Source organism: Gambusia affinis, linkage group LG05 (assembly GCF_019740435.1).
Source record: "Gambusia affinis linkage group LG05, SWU_Gaff_1.0, whole genome shotgun sequence".
NCBI lineage: Eukaryota > Metazoa > Chordata > Actinopteri > Cyprinodontiformes > Poeciliidae > Gambusia > Gambusia affinis.
The window spans coordinates 3835653-3851003 of record NC_057872.1 but is presented as its reverse complement, the minus strand read 5'-3'; the positions used below and the strand labels follow the sequence as shown (position 1 = coordinate 3851003).

General features: G+C 42.3%; 1 protein-coding gene across 4 annotated transcripts in view; it reads left to right on the top strand.

The window, feature by feature from the left end:
• Positions 1-15340, top strand: part of LOC122830714 (vacuolar protein sorting-associated protein 13B-like) — a 297339-nt gene extending 281999 nt beyond the window's left edge. For 3 of the 4 annotated variants that reach the window (XM_044116310.1, XM_044116311.1, XM_044116312.1), the window contains 11 exons: positions 390-508; positions 1139-1589; positions 2695-2841; positions 3920-4148; positions 7069-7245; positions 7614-7784; positions 8887-9063; positions 11209-11311; positions 12813-12981; positions 13050-13130; positions 14502-15339. In XM_044116310.1, the coding sequence (XP_043972245.1) occupies positions 390-508; positions 1139-1589; positions 2695-2841; positions 3920-4148; positions 7069-7245; positions 7614-7784; positions 8887-9063; positions 11209-11311; positions 12813-12981; positions 13050-13130; positions 14502-14750 (2073 nt within the window). In that variant the 3' untranslated portion in view covers positions 14751-15339. Of the gene's footprint in view, positions 1-389; positions 509-1138; positions 1590-2694; positions 2842-3919; positions 4149-7068; positions 7246-7613; positions 7785-8886; positions 9064-11208; positions 11312-12812; positions 12982-13049; positions 13131-14501 lie in introns of all 4 variants that reach the window. The other variant, XM_044116313.1, reaches the window with a different exon arrangement.
• Positions 15341-15351: the final 11 nt, after the last annotated feature.

Here is a 15351-nt window from a genome sequence, read left to right as displayed (position 1 = left end):
TGTTAGTCCTCTGGTGAGTGTGGATGTTTGGCATTAATTAGTTGTTAAGGAGGAGTGTTTGGTGTTGTGTCTAGGCAGCTGTGAGCTGGGGTTGACACAAGGGCTGCATAGCTCTGGTTACTGTGAAATCTGAATCTGACCCGAGTGGTGGAGGTGGGAGGTGAAAGGTCAGACTTGTTATGACTGCTCGGAGAAGCACCGAGCGCCGGATGGTCTTCCTTTGGTCGTGAGTTTCTGATGACTCGTAACCTGGGATGGTGGAGGTTAGAGGGAAGCAGAGAGTTTAACATTTCATCCTGAGAGTTTATTCAAGGCCAAAATGATCGTATGCAAAGATCAGCTCTTCTTTTTTTAAAGAAAGGTTTGTGTTTTTCTTTCTTACCCATCAGGTGGTGTTCCTGCCAGGCTTTGGCTGTCTGTACGTACATGTGGCGTATGAGAGAGGCACCTTGGTTCTGTCTTTGGCCCCAGAAGGCGGCGTGGAGGCCGTCATCAACCAGCACAACAGGTACTGCTTTCTGCCTCGCAGTCTGCTTTCTTGGTTTTCATTATTTTATTTTTTTTAATTAAATAATAATAATAGAAAAAGCTCCTGCATGTTATTCTAACATTCAAATATCCGCTCATGTGCTTTTCATTTACCCTACAAAACTCTCTTAATGATTATTGTGGATGTTTTTTTATTTTTATTTGTTAGGGCAGATGTAAGGAAGCAGCCGTCGTTTTCCACCACAGGGGGGCAATAAAAGCTCCATCTGCTGTCATGGCTGAAATTATTTGCGCAGCAGAGCGTTTTATTACAGCTTTATTCCATTACATCAACACAGGGGCTGCTGCGACATTTTGCCAAAACAGGATATAATCATAATGAGCTTTGTTAGGTAAAAGTAAACTGATGACATCAGACTCTGATCTTTGTTCTTGTTCTGGTCGAAAATTCACAGGACCCAAGATGAATGGGTTTGGTATCTTATTATTCTTTGTAATCAATCAAGCATCATCGACAGGCCATGCTGGGAAATATTTACTTTACAGAAAAACATAATCTGTCTGCTGCTGTTCAGCAGGCCAGTTTTTTTTGTTGTTTTGTTTTTGGTTTTTAGGTTGAACTCTTGACAGCTTCTGTTTTGTTTGTTAGATCCTCCAAACTGTCTGTGAGGATCCTCCTGAGTGAGGCCAGCGTCGTGATAAGTGATGACATCACCAACCCCAGCGGCTCCATGGAGCTGCTGAGGCTCACGCTGACCAAGCTGCTGCTCAGCCTCGGTCCGGCCCCCGCCTCTTTACACCCCGAGCTGGTTGAAGACTCCGCCATGGCTTCCTGCTCCCTCTCCGTTCTGATGGCCGACGCGTCTCTGATCGAGGTCTACTGCTACGGCCTGCAAGTCGACAACCAGCTGTACAACCGGACGAGTTTCCACTTCCCTGTCCTGCTGTGCCAAGATCAGAGGGGGCCGTCTGAACCTGGGGGTGCCTGGAGCATCGACGTCAATCCCGGCGATTCCTCCGAAGGGTTAGAGGAGTTCAAACGCTCCTGCTTCCTCCAGCTGAGGATGACATTGACTGGGGACCGGCGCACTGTGGAGGAGGTTAAACTCATTTTCAGTTTTTTTCCCCTTGTGCATTTCCTTCCTCGGCGTACATGAGGTAGAATGGCTGGTAGCAGCCGAGTGGCTAACCCCTACTTAATGTACAATGTATTAGACGCTGCTGCAGTCATCAGCAGAATGACATTTTGTTCTAGAGGTGCACAGATAAATTGGCCCCGATTGCCTTAATTCTGGACAGTCGCTGATTGACCGATACGTAGAAGCTGATCTTATTCACTGATCTTATCTAACTCAGCTAACATCTGAAAACCAACCACTGTGTGACAGAGAGTTGACTGACAGACTGACCCACCAGGTCAGGTCACCACACTGTTACCAACTCAGCAACTTTCTTGCTATATTTCTAGAACATCTCAGACAAAGAAATCATTATTGACCAAATTCTGAATCGACATGTCAATCTTTTTAAAGATCAGTGATCGGACCCCGAGGTTTGTTGTTTTTTTGTTCATCAGTTTTCAAGTTTCGAGACACATTTTTCCTTGGACTTAGTTGTGGTTGAGGACTGGATTATTCTAACGTTCTGCTGCATCAAGTTTAGCATCGACATGCTATTTTAATCGTCACTAGCCTCGCTGTTAGGCTAACTGCTTTTAGCACAACTTGAACACAACAATAATCTTTTTCAGCGTCCAATCAGATTATTTTCAGAAGCATAAGTGAATCCCAAATGGTTGGAGCGAAGTGGTTTTGTCATCCATTGTTGTTGGTGGACGTCACGTTTTGCATCAGATTTACAGGCAGAGCAGAAACACAGTGCAAAGGTTCCAGCTGGAACTTCTGTATGTGAAAAAGATTAACCTGTTTATGTGTATTAAAATCAATGCAAATAATTAATCAAAATGAATATGTTAATTGCCCAACCTGAGATAAAATGCATTGGAGTTTGTGGTTGTAATGAGACTCTAAGTACTTTTATTATTTTCAGGAGGCGCTAAAAGCTAATACCTTTGTAATAAACCAAAATGGTGAGCTGTCACAGTGAGCGACAGGCTGGTAATATTCATCTAAAGCTCTCTTGTTTTTTTTTTTTCTTTTAAAGTAGCAGGTCTCAGGAAAAGCTTTGTTTTGTTTTTCACCTCAGGTCAATTTCCAGCTCCAGCCTGCCAGAGTTTACATCGAGGACACTTTTGTTTACTACATCAAGACGCTGTTCGACACCTACATCCCCAGCAGGCCAGCGGAGGCCAAGAGGGGCCGAGAGCCGGGAGCTCTGATCGTCCCTGAGCAGGTGAGCAACTCCTGGATCATTTAACATTGTTCTGCTGCTAATCCTGTTTATCATATCAAACAAAGAAAGACTCGCCTCTTTATGAAAACAGCCTGCCTGTAAATACAGTTCTTAACTCTTGTGTAAATCTGGAAGAGTCACTCAGGTAGAGAAGCTCGTTACCTCGGATACTTAGTGAGGCATTTCTGCCTTATCAGTCAACATTAAGGCGAAGAAAATGGGCAACAAAAAAATGGAAGAGTCCTACATCAGGTGAATTTATTTGCAGGAAACCACAGAGAAATTGGCGTTAAAGCCCAACGCTCCGATCCTAAAACATCCCAAATCAGGAGCTCTGAGCTGCTTTAAAACTGGGTCTCATACGAGGCTGTAAAGGATTATTTTTATTTGCTTTATCATTAACATCCCTTTGGCTCCGCGACTGGTTTCTGATCTCTGGTGGCTGTTAATATTCATTTTTGTTTGTTCAGTAACAAGGCACAACACTTCAGTATCTCATCATGGTATTATTCCTGTAGTTTGTTTGGCATAAATATTCTCATCAGTCCAGCCGGACTGATCCGTCCCACTCTCACGTCTTTTATCCGCACAATTTGTGGAACATGCTGCAAATAAAATCTGCACCAACCTTCCTGGGCTTTAGACCCGGAGCATCCACACAATGCACCAAGACGCTGCAGTTATCAGGCTGTCCTGCTGCTCAAAACTGGCATCACTGAAGAATATTTATTATCTATTTCTTATTATTAATTCAGTTTGTTTATGTAGCACCAATCCACAACAAATGTCATCTTGAGGCATTCTACAAAAAAAATCATTTCAGTTCAATCATACATACATTCCAGTTGGTCCTAGTTATCAAACAGTTCATTATGCTTCATTAATTATTCAAAGTAGCTTAAAAGGGTTTCTATAAGGAAACATTATTGAAATTCTTCTTATTGTTATTGGTAATAATAATAAACCCAGTGGACTGACAGGAGGCGTCATGTCAGTTGTTTTGAGAGCAGGAGTAACATGAACCTGATGATGTTAATCTGAGTCGTTTGTTTTCGTCTCTCCTGGGTTCTGGATGCAGATGCTGCAGTCGGTGCAGGCGCTGGTTCACCCTGTGAGGCTGCAGAGGCTCTCCATCCAGCCGGTCCACCTGCTGGTCAGCATCCACGCCTCCCTGAAGCTCTACATCGCCTCAGACCACACTCCCCTGTCCTTCTCTGTGTTTGAAAGGGGGCCGGTGTTCACCACCGCCAGACAACTGGTTCACGCTTTAGCCATGCACTACGCTGCTGGAGCGCTCTTCAGAGCCGGTAGGGACTTTTGTGACGCCACGTAATGTTACTCCTCTATTAACATCCTCCTGAATATTACATGATGCAGATTAGTCAAGCTGCCTATTTAGACCTAACAGTCTTTCTCCTATGGAGCGTTATCTAGTTCACAGCAGTGTGTTATGGATTCAGCATGGAGAGCAGTGAGTGGTAGTGAAAGGTGACAACAACAGAAGTTGAATATTTTTGATCTTTCTTGTGTTGCGTTGCTAACCTGCGTGTCACATCGATGTGTACGAGCTGCACATTACACAGGAATTACACCGATCCCTCAGCTGGACCAGGACAAGAGACTGTGACCTCATCGCACAAGATCTATAGGAAGTGAATGGAGAGGGATATTTCTAAATCTGAATCAATATCCTGCCAGAAAACTGAGAACATTCAGGCATGTTTGGTTTAAGAAAATAAAACATTTTTTTAAAAATGTGCGTACAGTGGCGGTTTCTGATACAGGCAGTTGCCCAGGGTGGTATCAGAAAGCGGTAGGGCCTCACAGATTAGATAATAAAACCTTAAACATCTTATCCGTCAGTTGTTTCCTGAACAAGTTTGCTTGTAGAGGAGTAAGTCTCCCTTAGTTGCTGTAGAATTCTGGGAGAATATTACATGACCTGCTTCCTGCTATAAAATAATCAGATAATTGGTTGAATTTTAATTAGCTGGAATGCAGCAGATCTCCTTACCTGCAACAACCGCAACTCCATGCATTTCTATATTTCAAGCTGAGAGTTGTGATTAATCTGATGACATTTTTAAATCGATTGACAGAACTAATGAATACAGAAATTTCCACGTCTTTTTTTCTTTGTGCAGCATGGAAACTCATTGCAGAACCAGCTGCCAGTCTCTGGTCACTAGAGTTAACAAGTGGGAGCAGAAACCCCAAGACAGATTTGCTTTGTTCCTCAGTGGTGATTTACTGCTAACCGATGAGTCACGGTGTGTAATTTGTTTGAAAACAGTATTTTATGGTTCATTTGTGGGCAGCAGCAGCAGGAGCAGGTAGACGGCCCTGTGTGTCTCCTGAGCGTTGTCCTACCGTCCGCTCTGAGCCTCCCACACATGGTGTGACTTAACCCCATCATGTCCGCAGCAGAAATCAGCAACACACTCTCCTTCCTGCTGTCTCTCATTAGAGCGCCGCTTTCTGCTCGTATTTCAGCAGATCACCTCACCGCCGTCTTCTCCTGCAGCCATCAGAGACGGAGAGCGGCTCTGGGAAGCGTTGCGCTCCGAGGCTTATTAAAGGAGAACAGTCTGATCCCCCCAATCACACAATCTAACATGCAGGCGCATAAAAATACATATTAGGACGTTAGAAGGCTCATTAAAGGCCTACCGCGTTCCCGCTAGCGCACCAAACGTGTCGGTGTGTGTTTAGCGGCAGAAAGCTCCGGCTTCTAAACATCATCTCCCGTTTAACTGTTCACTTCTCCAAAGCCACAACTCTGAGACCCTATAAAACCGACAGGGCCGCCGGTTCCCACTGGATTTGGTTTCCTTCAATTAGAACCCGAAGCTCAGGCACAAATTGACAGAGAACGAGAGCAGAGCAGGACCTGGCGTCCTGACAAATGGCTGCTTGATTTTTGTGATGCAGTTCTCAGAGCATAAATATCAGTGAGCCGTGCCATCAGAGCGGGACTCTCTGGATGAATGAGAGAGGTGAGATAGTAGGAGGCTGTAAATCTCACTGAGGCTCGCGTATGATTACATGCAGGTGTGGCTTTTCCTTTTTTTTTTTTTTTCCTGACGTTTCTGATAAGTCTTTGTATTCCTAAGATACGAATTTGGAATGATTATTTCAAATAGCTTTTGGCAGCGAGAGGAAGATTTCTGTACAGGCACGCATATGGACGACTCATCCGAGAGGAAGTGATGTAGATGGATGCCTTTTCCTCGCTGCTGGACACAAAACGTCTGTCAGCAGTTTGAAACCTTCCAGCTGAGTTTGATTTGAAAATGATCTTTTATTACATAATGGAGCTTCCCTCCAAATATTGAAACGTCAAAGCAACATTTTTGCCCGTCCAGGTTTTTTCAGCTTTACTGACTGTGAGGAAATGATTTGGCTGGGGGGAAAAAACAAGATATTTTTGGATAAATAAAAAAACAAAACAAGGGCAAGGTAGATGATCAGCACATCAGATTTCTTTTTAAGAATTATACGACAAGATGTAACAACTGTTCAAAATATGCTTTCTAGCTTTCTGACCTGGATCTGGAACCAGTTCAAATCCCTCTGTGTGAGATTCACTACTCATTAAGAGTAAGACAAAATGATTAGAGTTCTTCTGTAAAAAGTCATAAGAATTCAAGAGTATAGTCCTGTTACCAGCATAAAGGCATCATAATACAAGAATAGTCATAATATTACCAGAAAAATATGGAAGAATGTGAGAATAAAGTCATAGTAAGACAAATAATAAAGTCACATAATCAGAAAAAGTATCACCAGAAAAATATGTAATAATATAAGAATAAAGTCATAATATTACCAGAATAAAATATTTTTTATGAGAACTCCTGTATTATTTATTTTTATTAAAATATTAAATGTTGTGCATTGTGTGAAGTTATAGTCTTGCATATAGGAAAATACTTCATCTGTTAGTGCATCAGTATGAAATCATTCTAAGCAGCAGGACTTTGAGAAGCCGTTCACATCAGACCTTAATAATTCTGTTAGTTTTTCCTCATAAAAACAACTTTTTCTCATAATTTTACGACTTTTTGTGTGGTAATATTGTGTCCTTATCCTGCTAATGTTATGACTTTATTGTCATAATTTATTTTATTTTTTTATTTCGTTTGGCCCCATCACTCGGCGCCCGGTATGACAAAGTGACCTGGCTGGTTTCCTCTGTGGTGTTGAGGTGTGTGTTCTGGGTCCCAGGTTGGGTGGTGGGGTCCCTGGAGATCCTCGGCAGTCCCGCCAGCCTGGTGCGCAGCATCGGCAACGGCGTGTCCGACTTCTTCCGCCTCCCCTACGAGGGCCTGACCCGGGGGCCCGGGGCCTTTGTCAGCGGGGTCTCCAGAGGGACCACGTCGTTTGTTAAGCACATCTCAAAAGGTATCGCAAACCTTCCCAGCTCTTCTTCTTTGTTCTATTTGTGGATTAAAATGTTGGTCTGTTTTTTGTTTTTTTGTAACGCTTCAGTTTCTTTTGAATTTCTCCCAGAATTTTGAGTCATGACACATTTATTCTCTTAAACTTTACACTCTGTGCTTATTAAAGTTCATTTGTGGTTCAGCGTTAGTTCTTGGCAGATGAGAAGATTCATTATGAACATCTAGATTTATCAGTCTCCTAATTTGTTCTCATTTGAGTTCTCCATTTCTTTTTTTCCTCCGCCCCCTCCCCTCTCTGCCTGTTCAGAGCGTTCTCTGAATCACTGTAAACGCCGAATGTTTAAAACATTTTTTCCCTCCCGTTCTTAGGCACCTTGACATCCATCACTAACCTGGCCACCAGTCTGGCGCGGAACATGGACCGCCTGTCCCTGGATGAAGAGCACTACACCCGGCAGGAGGAGTGGAGACGGCAGCTTCCAGAGAGCCTGGGGGACGGACTGAGACAGGGACTGTCTCGCCTCGGAATCAGCCTGTTAGGTACGAAGACGTCCACACAGGTTCAGAAGCTGTTCATCCAACCAGAATCTTTGTCATTTTTTTTTTATTATTATTATTATTATTTTTACATGTGTAGCTGCAGAGTATCAAAAGTAAAAATATTGGCTCTTTTTTTTTAGTTCGGTTGTTAGTTATTTTCCATCGGCCAACCCAAATGTACAATCCCTCCCGCTGCAGCATTAGGTCACCCAGAGCGGAGAAGAACATGTTCTCTCTGCTGTCCAATAAAACGCAGCAACACATGTGTTACAGAGTGCAGAGGGACCTTATAAAAGCTGAGAGAGCAAAGAAACTCAAATCAGACCCAAACAGTCACACACTGTATTGCCACAATCACCAAGAAATGCTTTGTCTATCAGCTAAAGCTCTGGTATGTAACTTTTATTAAAACAATATTTTCTTTTCCCATATTTTTTAAAAGTGTCACCATGTCGTGACAGCATAATGTGAGACAGAGAAACTGTTAAAAGATTGATCTCCTCCACTTCTCCCTTGAGCTACTATTGCCATCTGAAGAAATGCACCACTCCAAACCAAAAGCAACCAATCAGAGGCAGGAGGCGGGGCTTAGCGCTGTCAATTATTCTCGTGCTAATTGCGGAGAAACAACACACTGTTAGAACATAACCATTGGTGGCTGTGCTAACTAACCTTAGCATTAATGTCAGGCTCTGCTGACAGGGAAGGGCTGTAGCATAGAAGAGAGCAAGGAGGGTGAGCAGCAGGCACACGGGCTTGATTGGCAGCACTAAGATCCTCCTTGCTCTGTTTGTAGTTACCACTGGGAGAAAGTAGAGGGGTTTGATTTTTTTGATTATTCTTTTTCTCAGATCATCTATCTCATACTGTCACAATGTGGTGACAGTTTAAAAAAAGATGTTAAAAAAAAAATATTTTTTGTAACATGCTCTCACACTGCAGTTTTAATGTTATAATCCCTGATCCAGTCATCATCACTGACCAAACATCACATGAATAATAACCTTTTTTAATCCACACACACATTACATGTCATCTCAGTATTTATTCAGCCAAATGGATAGTTTCTACATTCCAGATTTTTCTCTTCTTCCTCTCTCAGGAGCCGTAGCAGGCATCGTGGACCAACCCATGCAGAACTTCCAGAAGAACTGGGAGACGCAGAGCTCAGCTGGGAGCAAAGCCAAGGGGATGATCTCTGGAGTGGGGAAAGGAATTGTGGGAGTTTTCACCAAACCCATCGGAGGAGCAGCTGAACTGGTGTCACAAACTGGATATGGTGAGGATGGCAGGCCCGCAGACTCCATTCCAAAGCTATGTCACTGACTCTAACTTATTGAATTAAAAAATATATATACAGTGAAATTTGAAAAAACATGAAGCATAACGTAAGCATGGCTCCATCCATGTTTCCTATTGAGCTAAACAGATTCCTGGTCCTCAGTCATCCTGTGGTGTTGAAACTCCAGTTCCTCATGTTATACACATGTAAAATCTGTTATGTACAGATGCCAACTGTAACGCTCTAAACTTAAAAGCACTTTATTTTTTTGGACCACACATTCAGCAGCAAAGCGGAGTTTGGCCTTGGAACAATTTATTTAGCCAAGCTCAAGATATGTGAATTATGTAGAACGTTCTAAGCAGCCCAAGGCAATAATAAACACATGTCTGAATTAGTGTGTCAGGAAAATCATGAATCCGTCAGTGGACGGACATTCCCCCAAACCCACCCACCCACGCACACACACACACACACACACACACACACATCTCAGCTGCATACAGGAGGCAAGTGTTTATTAAAGCAGGACCCCGGAGAGAGCTGCTGAAAGACCCCCGACACACACACTTATGTGTCTAATCATACATGCACAAACACTTGTTCGTCCAGGCGGCGCAGCTCTCTGGAGTTACTTAGTGTTTTATTAGGGGGAGAGAGCAGGGCTTGGGAGAGGGTCAGAGGCTGGTGTGTGTTGGTGCTAACAAGTCTTGGCTGCAGCACATAAACCACCAATGAGGTGAACAACTCTGCATAAGAACGAATCCTCCCCAGAGACTGGCCTCCAGTCTGACTGACCTGCTCTGAGCTCAACACATGAAAACAAGCTTAAAAACGCACACACGCCCGCACACACACGCCCGCACACACACGCCCTGACACACACACGCCCTCACACACACTGTGCTGCAGCTAAAAGGTACAGAAGCTCAAACCGAAGAACTCTACTGTGAGTTCTGCTGTTTTTGTGACACTGCTGGGTGTTCCGACTACATGATGATCATAATGAGTCTATTTAGCATATTTACTGTTTAAAATGAATATGTCACATGTTGAGATAAACAAAAGTTTTGAATGAAAAGCAGTAGTTTAAAGAAAAAAATCGTAAATATTCTACCCCTTCTGTCAAAAGCATCATTCAACCGTCCATGTAGATAAATCTTAGACACAACAGGCAATGTGTATAAATAAAAATAATAAAGAAAAAATATATAATTTTTGTAACAGTACAACACACTAATAAATCAGTAAACTTTATTACACCTAGACTGAATATTTTTATTATTTTCTTAAAAGCAGATAATAATCTTTCTTCGGTTTCTTTGCAGATTATTCATAAATAGAAATACAACGTTCCATTTGTTTAGTACTGTTATGTATTGTAAACATAACTTCCAGAATATAATATATAAGTGCACTAATTTGAAGTTGAAGAAAAACGGATTTGTTGGATCTTTGTAGCATTTTCTGCTTAGAATTTTAATAATGCTTTTTTTTTTTTTGCAAAATAAAAATAGAATTTAAAGACATTCCTCCAAACTTCTACACAACAGTTTGATGATCTGCAGCGCATCACACACACACACACACACACACACACACGCACACACACGCACACACACGTTTGTCTGGCTATCTTTATGGGAACTTTCCATTGACTTCCATTCTTTTCTACAGCCTAAACTGAACCCTTATCCTCACCCTAATCAAAGCTCAATTCACACTGTAGCTCTAAATGTGACCCCTGACCCCAAAACAGCGTTTTCCCTTGTGACCAGGCTTTGGTCCCCACAAATAGCAGTGGGTCCCCACAACATAGTATGTGTCAGGAAAATGGTTCCCACGAGGTATCACAAACAAATGCGCGCACATACACACACACTCTGTCTCTGTCTCTCTCTCTCAGGGCTGCACAGCGTGTCCGGTGTCACTGCAGTGACATCATTGATGGAGTCCACTGTGTTCTTTATGAATCACTGGGTTGTTGCTGTAGTGCTGAAAGAAAACTGACCACATGCTTATGGGTTAAACATCCACTCTGTAACCATTCGTCTTTAAAAATGAACAGAATTGGTAATAAACAAGAGTTTAAATCTGTGTGAAGCTTGTAATGGTAAACTGTCCATGCTGTGCTGTGTTCAGGGATCCTCCACGGAGCGGGCCTGTGGCAGCTTCCTAAACAGCTCTACCTGCCTGCAGAAGAAAAGTCTGCTCTGGCCTCCAACAGCCACCTGAAATATGTCTGGTATGACCCTGAAGCCGTTAAAACATCTCTTCCCTTCTACAGCTTTACTGTTGCCCAGTTCTCCTTATTATAAGTGGGGCATGTGTTTTCACTTCTGCCTTTGTGCTTTTCTTGGTTTCTCTCCAGGAAGTGATGTATTTTTCTCTAGCTTTACCCTCCGTCATTTCCACTGTTTAGTTTACAAAGACGTCCGCATTTCTTTCTTTACCTTGAGTCCCACACATGGTAGCCAGTCTGCCTCTCCCTGTTCTCATAAATACTCCGCTACAGTTATTCTTACCATTTAGCTACAAATCTGAGCAGAGGTGTTTAATTGTTGCACTCAAAAGGAGCAAAATGCCATTTGAGTGCAACAAATGCCATTCTATTGGCTGAGTTTGGAAGGTGGTACATTATAACTTTATTAGGATTTTAAATAAAGCAGAAAACCCAGAGGAAGTTACCTGTTGGTTCTGTTTTCTATCCACGCAGTAGTAGGGCGCACTGGTTGCTTTTTTCTGACCAATCTTTGAAAAGCCTGATTCTGATTTTTGCTGATACTGATTTATTTATTTTTTTTCCCCAGCAGACACTGTCAGGCGTTCACATTACTCCTTCAATGTCCCAGGCTTATTTTATTGAAAAGTATTGAACAATACAAACTTGTTTTAACTGCACATGATGCAGTGCTCTCAAAAATAAGTGAAAAGTAGGTGGGTGGGCAGAGCAAAAGGGGACAGTGGTTGATTTTTGGACCTTGTTAGAGTAGTTCAGAAAAATTCCACATGTAAGTATCGGCCGACTGATGGTGACTCAAAATTAAGATACTCTGTGCACCTCCAGTCACCAGTGTGTTAAAGGTTCCAGTACGGCTTCATAGAAACATTCAAGAAAGATTTATGAGCAGCCTTTATGTACAGAAGGTTATCATGAGCTGCTTAATAAGTCTTTATGACATTTTATTGAGGGCTTGGTTTGGTTTCCATAGCTATCAAACATTTATTCCTGCTAGTTTTTTAAGCTGCCATCAGGAAAATGTCCAAATTGTTGATGCATGAAAACATTCCTCTGGAGCTGTCATCAGCTGAGGGGCTTAGCGGAGTGTTTATACATACATCTGATGTTCTCCCGTGTTTTACTTGAACCACAAAGCCGTCAAACTGGTTTCCATCAGGCATTCGTCACTGCCTTTTACAACAACAGGTAGTCCGTACTTATGAGAGCTCTGGCTGCGAGCGGCGTAACACTGAGCAGACCCAACGTGCCCAACTGTGCTCGCTTCAACATCTGCCCCGCAACGCCAGCACCTGCCTCCCAAAGTAAACACTGTCAGAGGAACATGGCCGAACACACAGAGTCACTGCTGAACATGTGTGAGGTCTGAATCACACAGAGAACTAAAGGAAAACCTAGAGCACACGAAGGCATGAATGGTTTGCCGAGGAGTAAATTTTGAGCAATAAATTAGACCGTATAGAAAAGATGACGATCCGTTCTGTTTGCTCCTTGGTTGTGACCACAGGAAGATGCTGCAGTCTCTGGGACGCCCGGAGCTCCACATGGCCCTGGAGGTGACCATAGTGAGCGGATCGGGTCAGGAGCACGCCGGCTGCCTGCTGCTCACCTCCGAGGTTCTGTTTGTGGTCAGCCTGTGTGAGGACACGCAGCAGCAGGCCTTCCCCATCACAGAGGTGAACACAGCGCTCCAGGTCAGCCGCAGGAGGAAGCTTCCTGCGGCTGACCTCTGGTCTCTGTGCAGGTGGAGTGTCAGCAGGAGCCGGAACAGCCGGGTCAACTCACACTCACGTTACAGCAGCAGACGCTGAGCAGCGACTCTGAGGTGAGCCCATCGTCAGGAAAGGCGGATGTGGAACTCAGAGCAGCTAACCTAAATATTTCATCATTATTTTCTTATTATTTAATATAAAGTTCATTCACAAGTTAGTCCAACCTCTGGCTTTCTGGTTAAAACATCCAGCAAATTGTTTAGACTAAAGGCTGATGCAGTAATAATAATCTTTACTGTCATTATAGAAGATTAAAGTAGCTTTGTAAAGTAGCATTTGATTTATGATTAGTGTCTTACGCTGGTTTCACTCCACTTCTTAAAGGAATAACTTGTGATTTTTAAAAGAAGGTTCTGTTGATAGGAAGTATTGATACTGTATATCAGGGTGTCGAAATCCCCTGATTTCCATTTTCAGATCATGAATGTCCTCAGAGTCGTTTGTATCAGAATGTATTGATAAAGCGAACTTTTAATTAACTGATGAAATTATTACATCTTTCTCTGGATTCAAAGAACACTCAGAAAAATGTCATCTTTAACATTGATGTAATTTGGTACAATACTAATAAAATGAATTTGATTTGATATTTAAGCATGCAGCTGTTATCTTAAAGTTCTATTCCTGCCACAAAAATAGTTCTGGCCGTCTAGATTTGGCACATGTGCTGTAGATAATCCACTTCCAGCAGAGGCTAAGACCGAAACAGAGCTCTGCTATCTTAACATTTATCCACCTTCCCAGGTTTATTTCAATGTTATCTTAATAAACTTTAGACTGTTGTCATGGTTACATACACTGGGATTTCAGCAAAAGCCAATGATTGACAACAGAACATGCGTGCAGTTTCAGTCAATCTGCCTGATATGAGAGTTAAAAATATAACAGTTTATTTTATTATTTTTCCATTAGGTAGTTAAATGTAATATAAACACTTTACATGTTTTATTCACACTGTCCATTTGATACGTGAAGATCTTTCCTTCTCTCCTCTTTCTTTCATTTCATGGTAACCATTGGTTACTGAACAAATAAACAGTCTAATGCAAACATGGTGTTCAACGTCCTAATCTGGATTTAGACTAAATGAAGATGCTAAGAGTTATTCTCTATAGGTAATACTTTAATTACTCATAATGTTTTAACAGAATCTCAACATGAATTATTATAACAAGCTACTTTCGGCTAAATTACCACATATTTTAAAACATATTTTATTTTTGGCTAATAACTGAATTAGCCAAAAAGAAAAAAAAAAGTAAAAGTGAACGTTTAAAAAGGAACATCAGACGTTTGCTTTACTGCGGCAAAATAATTTCTCCCAGATTCTTCAAGTGGAGATCACTCAACGTGGTCTGCAGTTGTCACGACGACATAGTTAACATTATGCATTCTTGATGTCAGAGTTCTCTGTCCCCCTGCAGGGTGACGCCGTCCGGGAGCGTTTATCAGAGCAGCAGTATCAGCGGCTGGTGGATTATGTGAGCCGAGCCTCCCAGTTCGTCTCTCCGTCTGCCGCCTCTCTTCAGCTCCAGCCTGCAGTCACCCTTGCAGAACCCCCACCCTCTGTCACCAAGTGCTATCGCTACCTGGTGGATCCTGTTTTTGCCAAGGTGTTTGTCAGTAAGTTCACTATAGTGAAGAACAAAGCTCTACGCATCGGATTCCACTGATAAATCCTCAAGTCTGACTTATGCGCCACATTTAACGTTTGCCTTAAAACCCTTTCACTCTGTGCTTAATTCCTAACAGTTACCATGTGAACTAATCCGTTTTTTTAATGTGACTGGTCACTCATGCCTTAGAGGTAAAGTTTTAGGAGTAATATTTTCTTACAGAAACGTGGATCTGTAAAAATCCTTCTGTTAATGTAAGCTCTAATGTTTCAGTGAGCATGCAGAGTAGAAAACACTACAGCAGAGTTTCATCAAGTTAGTCTTAAAAAAAAAAAAAAACAAACAACCTCAGTGTCAGAAGAAATATTCAAGCACTTTGATGTTTCATTCTTTCTGAAGCTGCTTGGAGTGCTTCAGGCTCTGTGTTGACCTTCTGTGAATTACCCCATGCCAGTGTAAAGTGCAATATTTATACATGTTGATGGACTCTTAGAGATACCAGCTGTTGACCAAAAGTTTTACAATGATGTAACATGCTTGTTTAAAAATAAAAACACTGTTATTTGTACCTTGTGTTCATGCCAAACCCTACTGATGCAAACACGTTGCCTTTTTTATGGTGTCACTGAGCTCTCTATGAAATGTAATTGTTGATCTG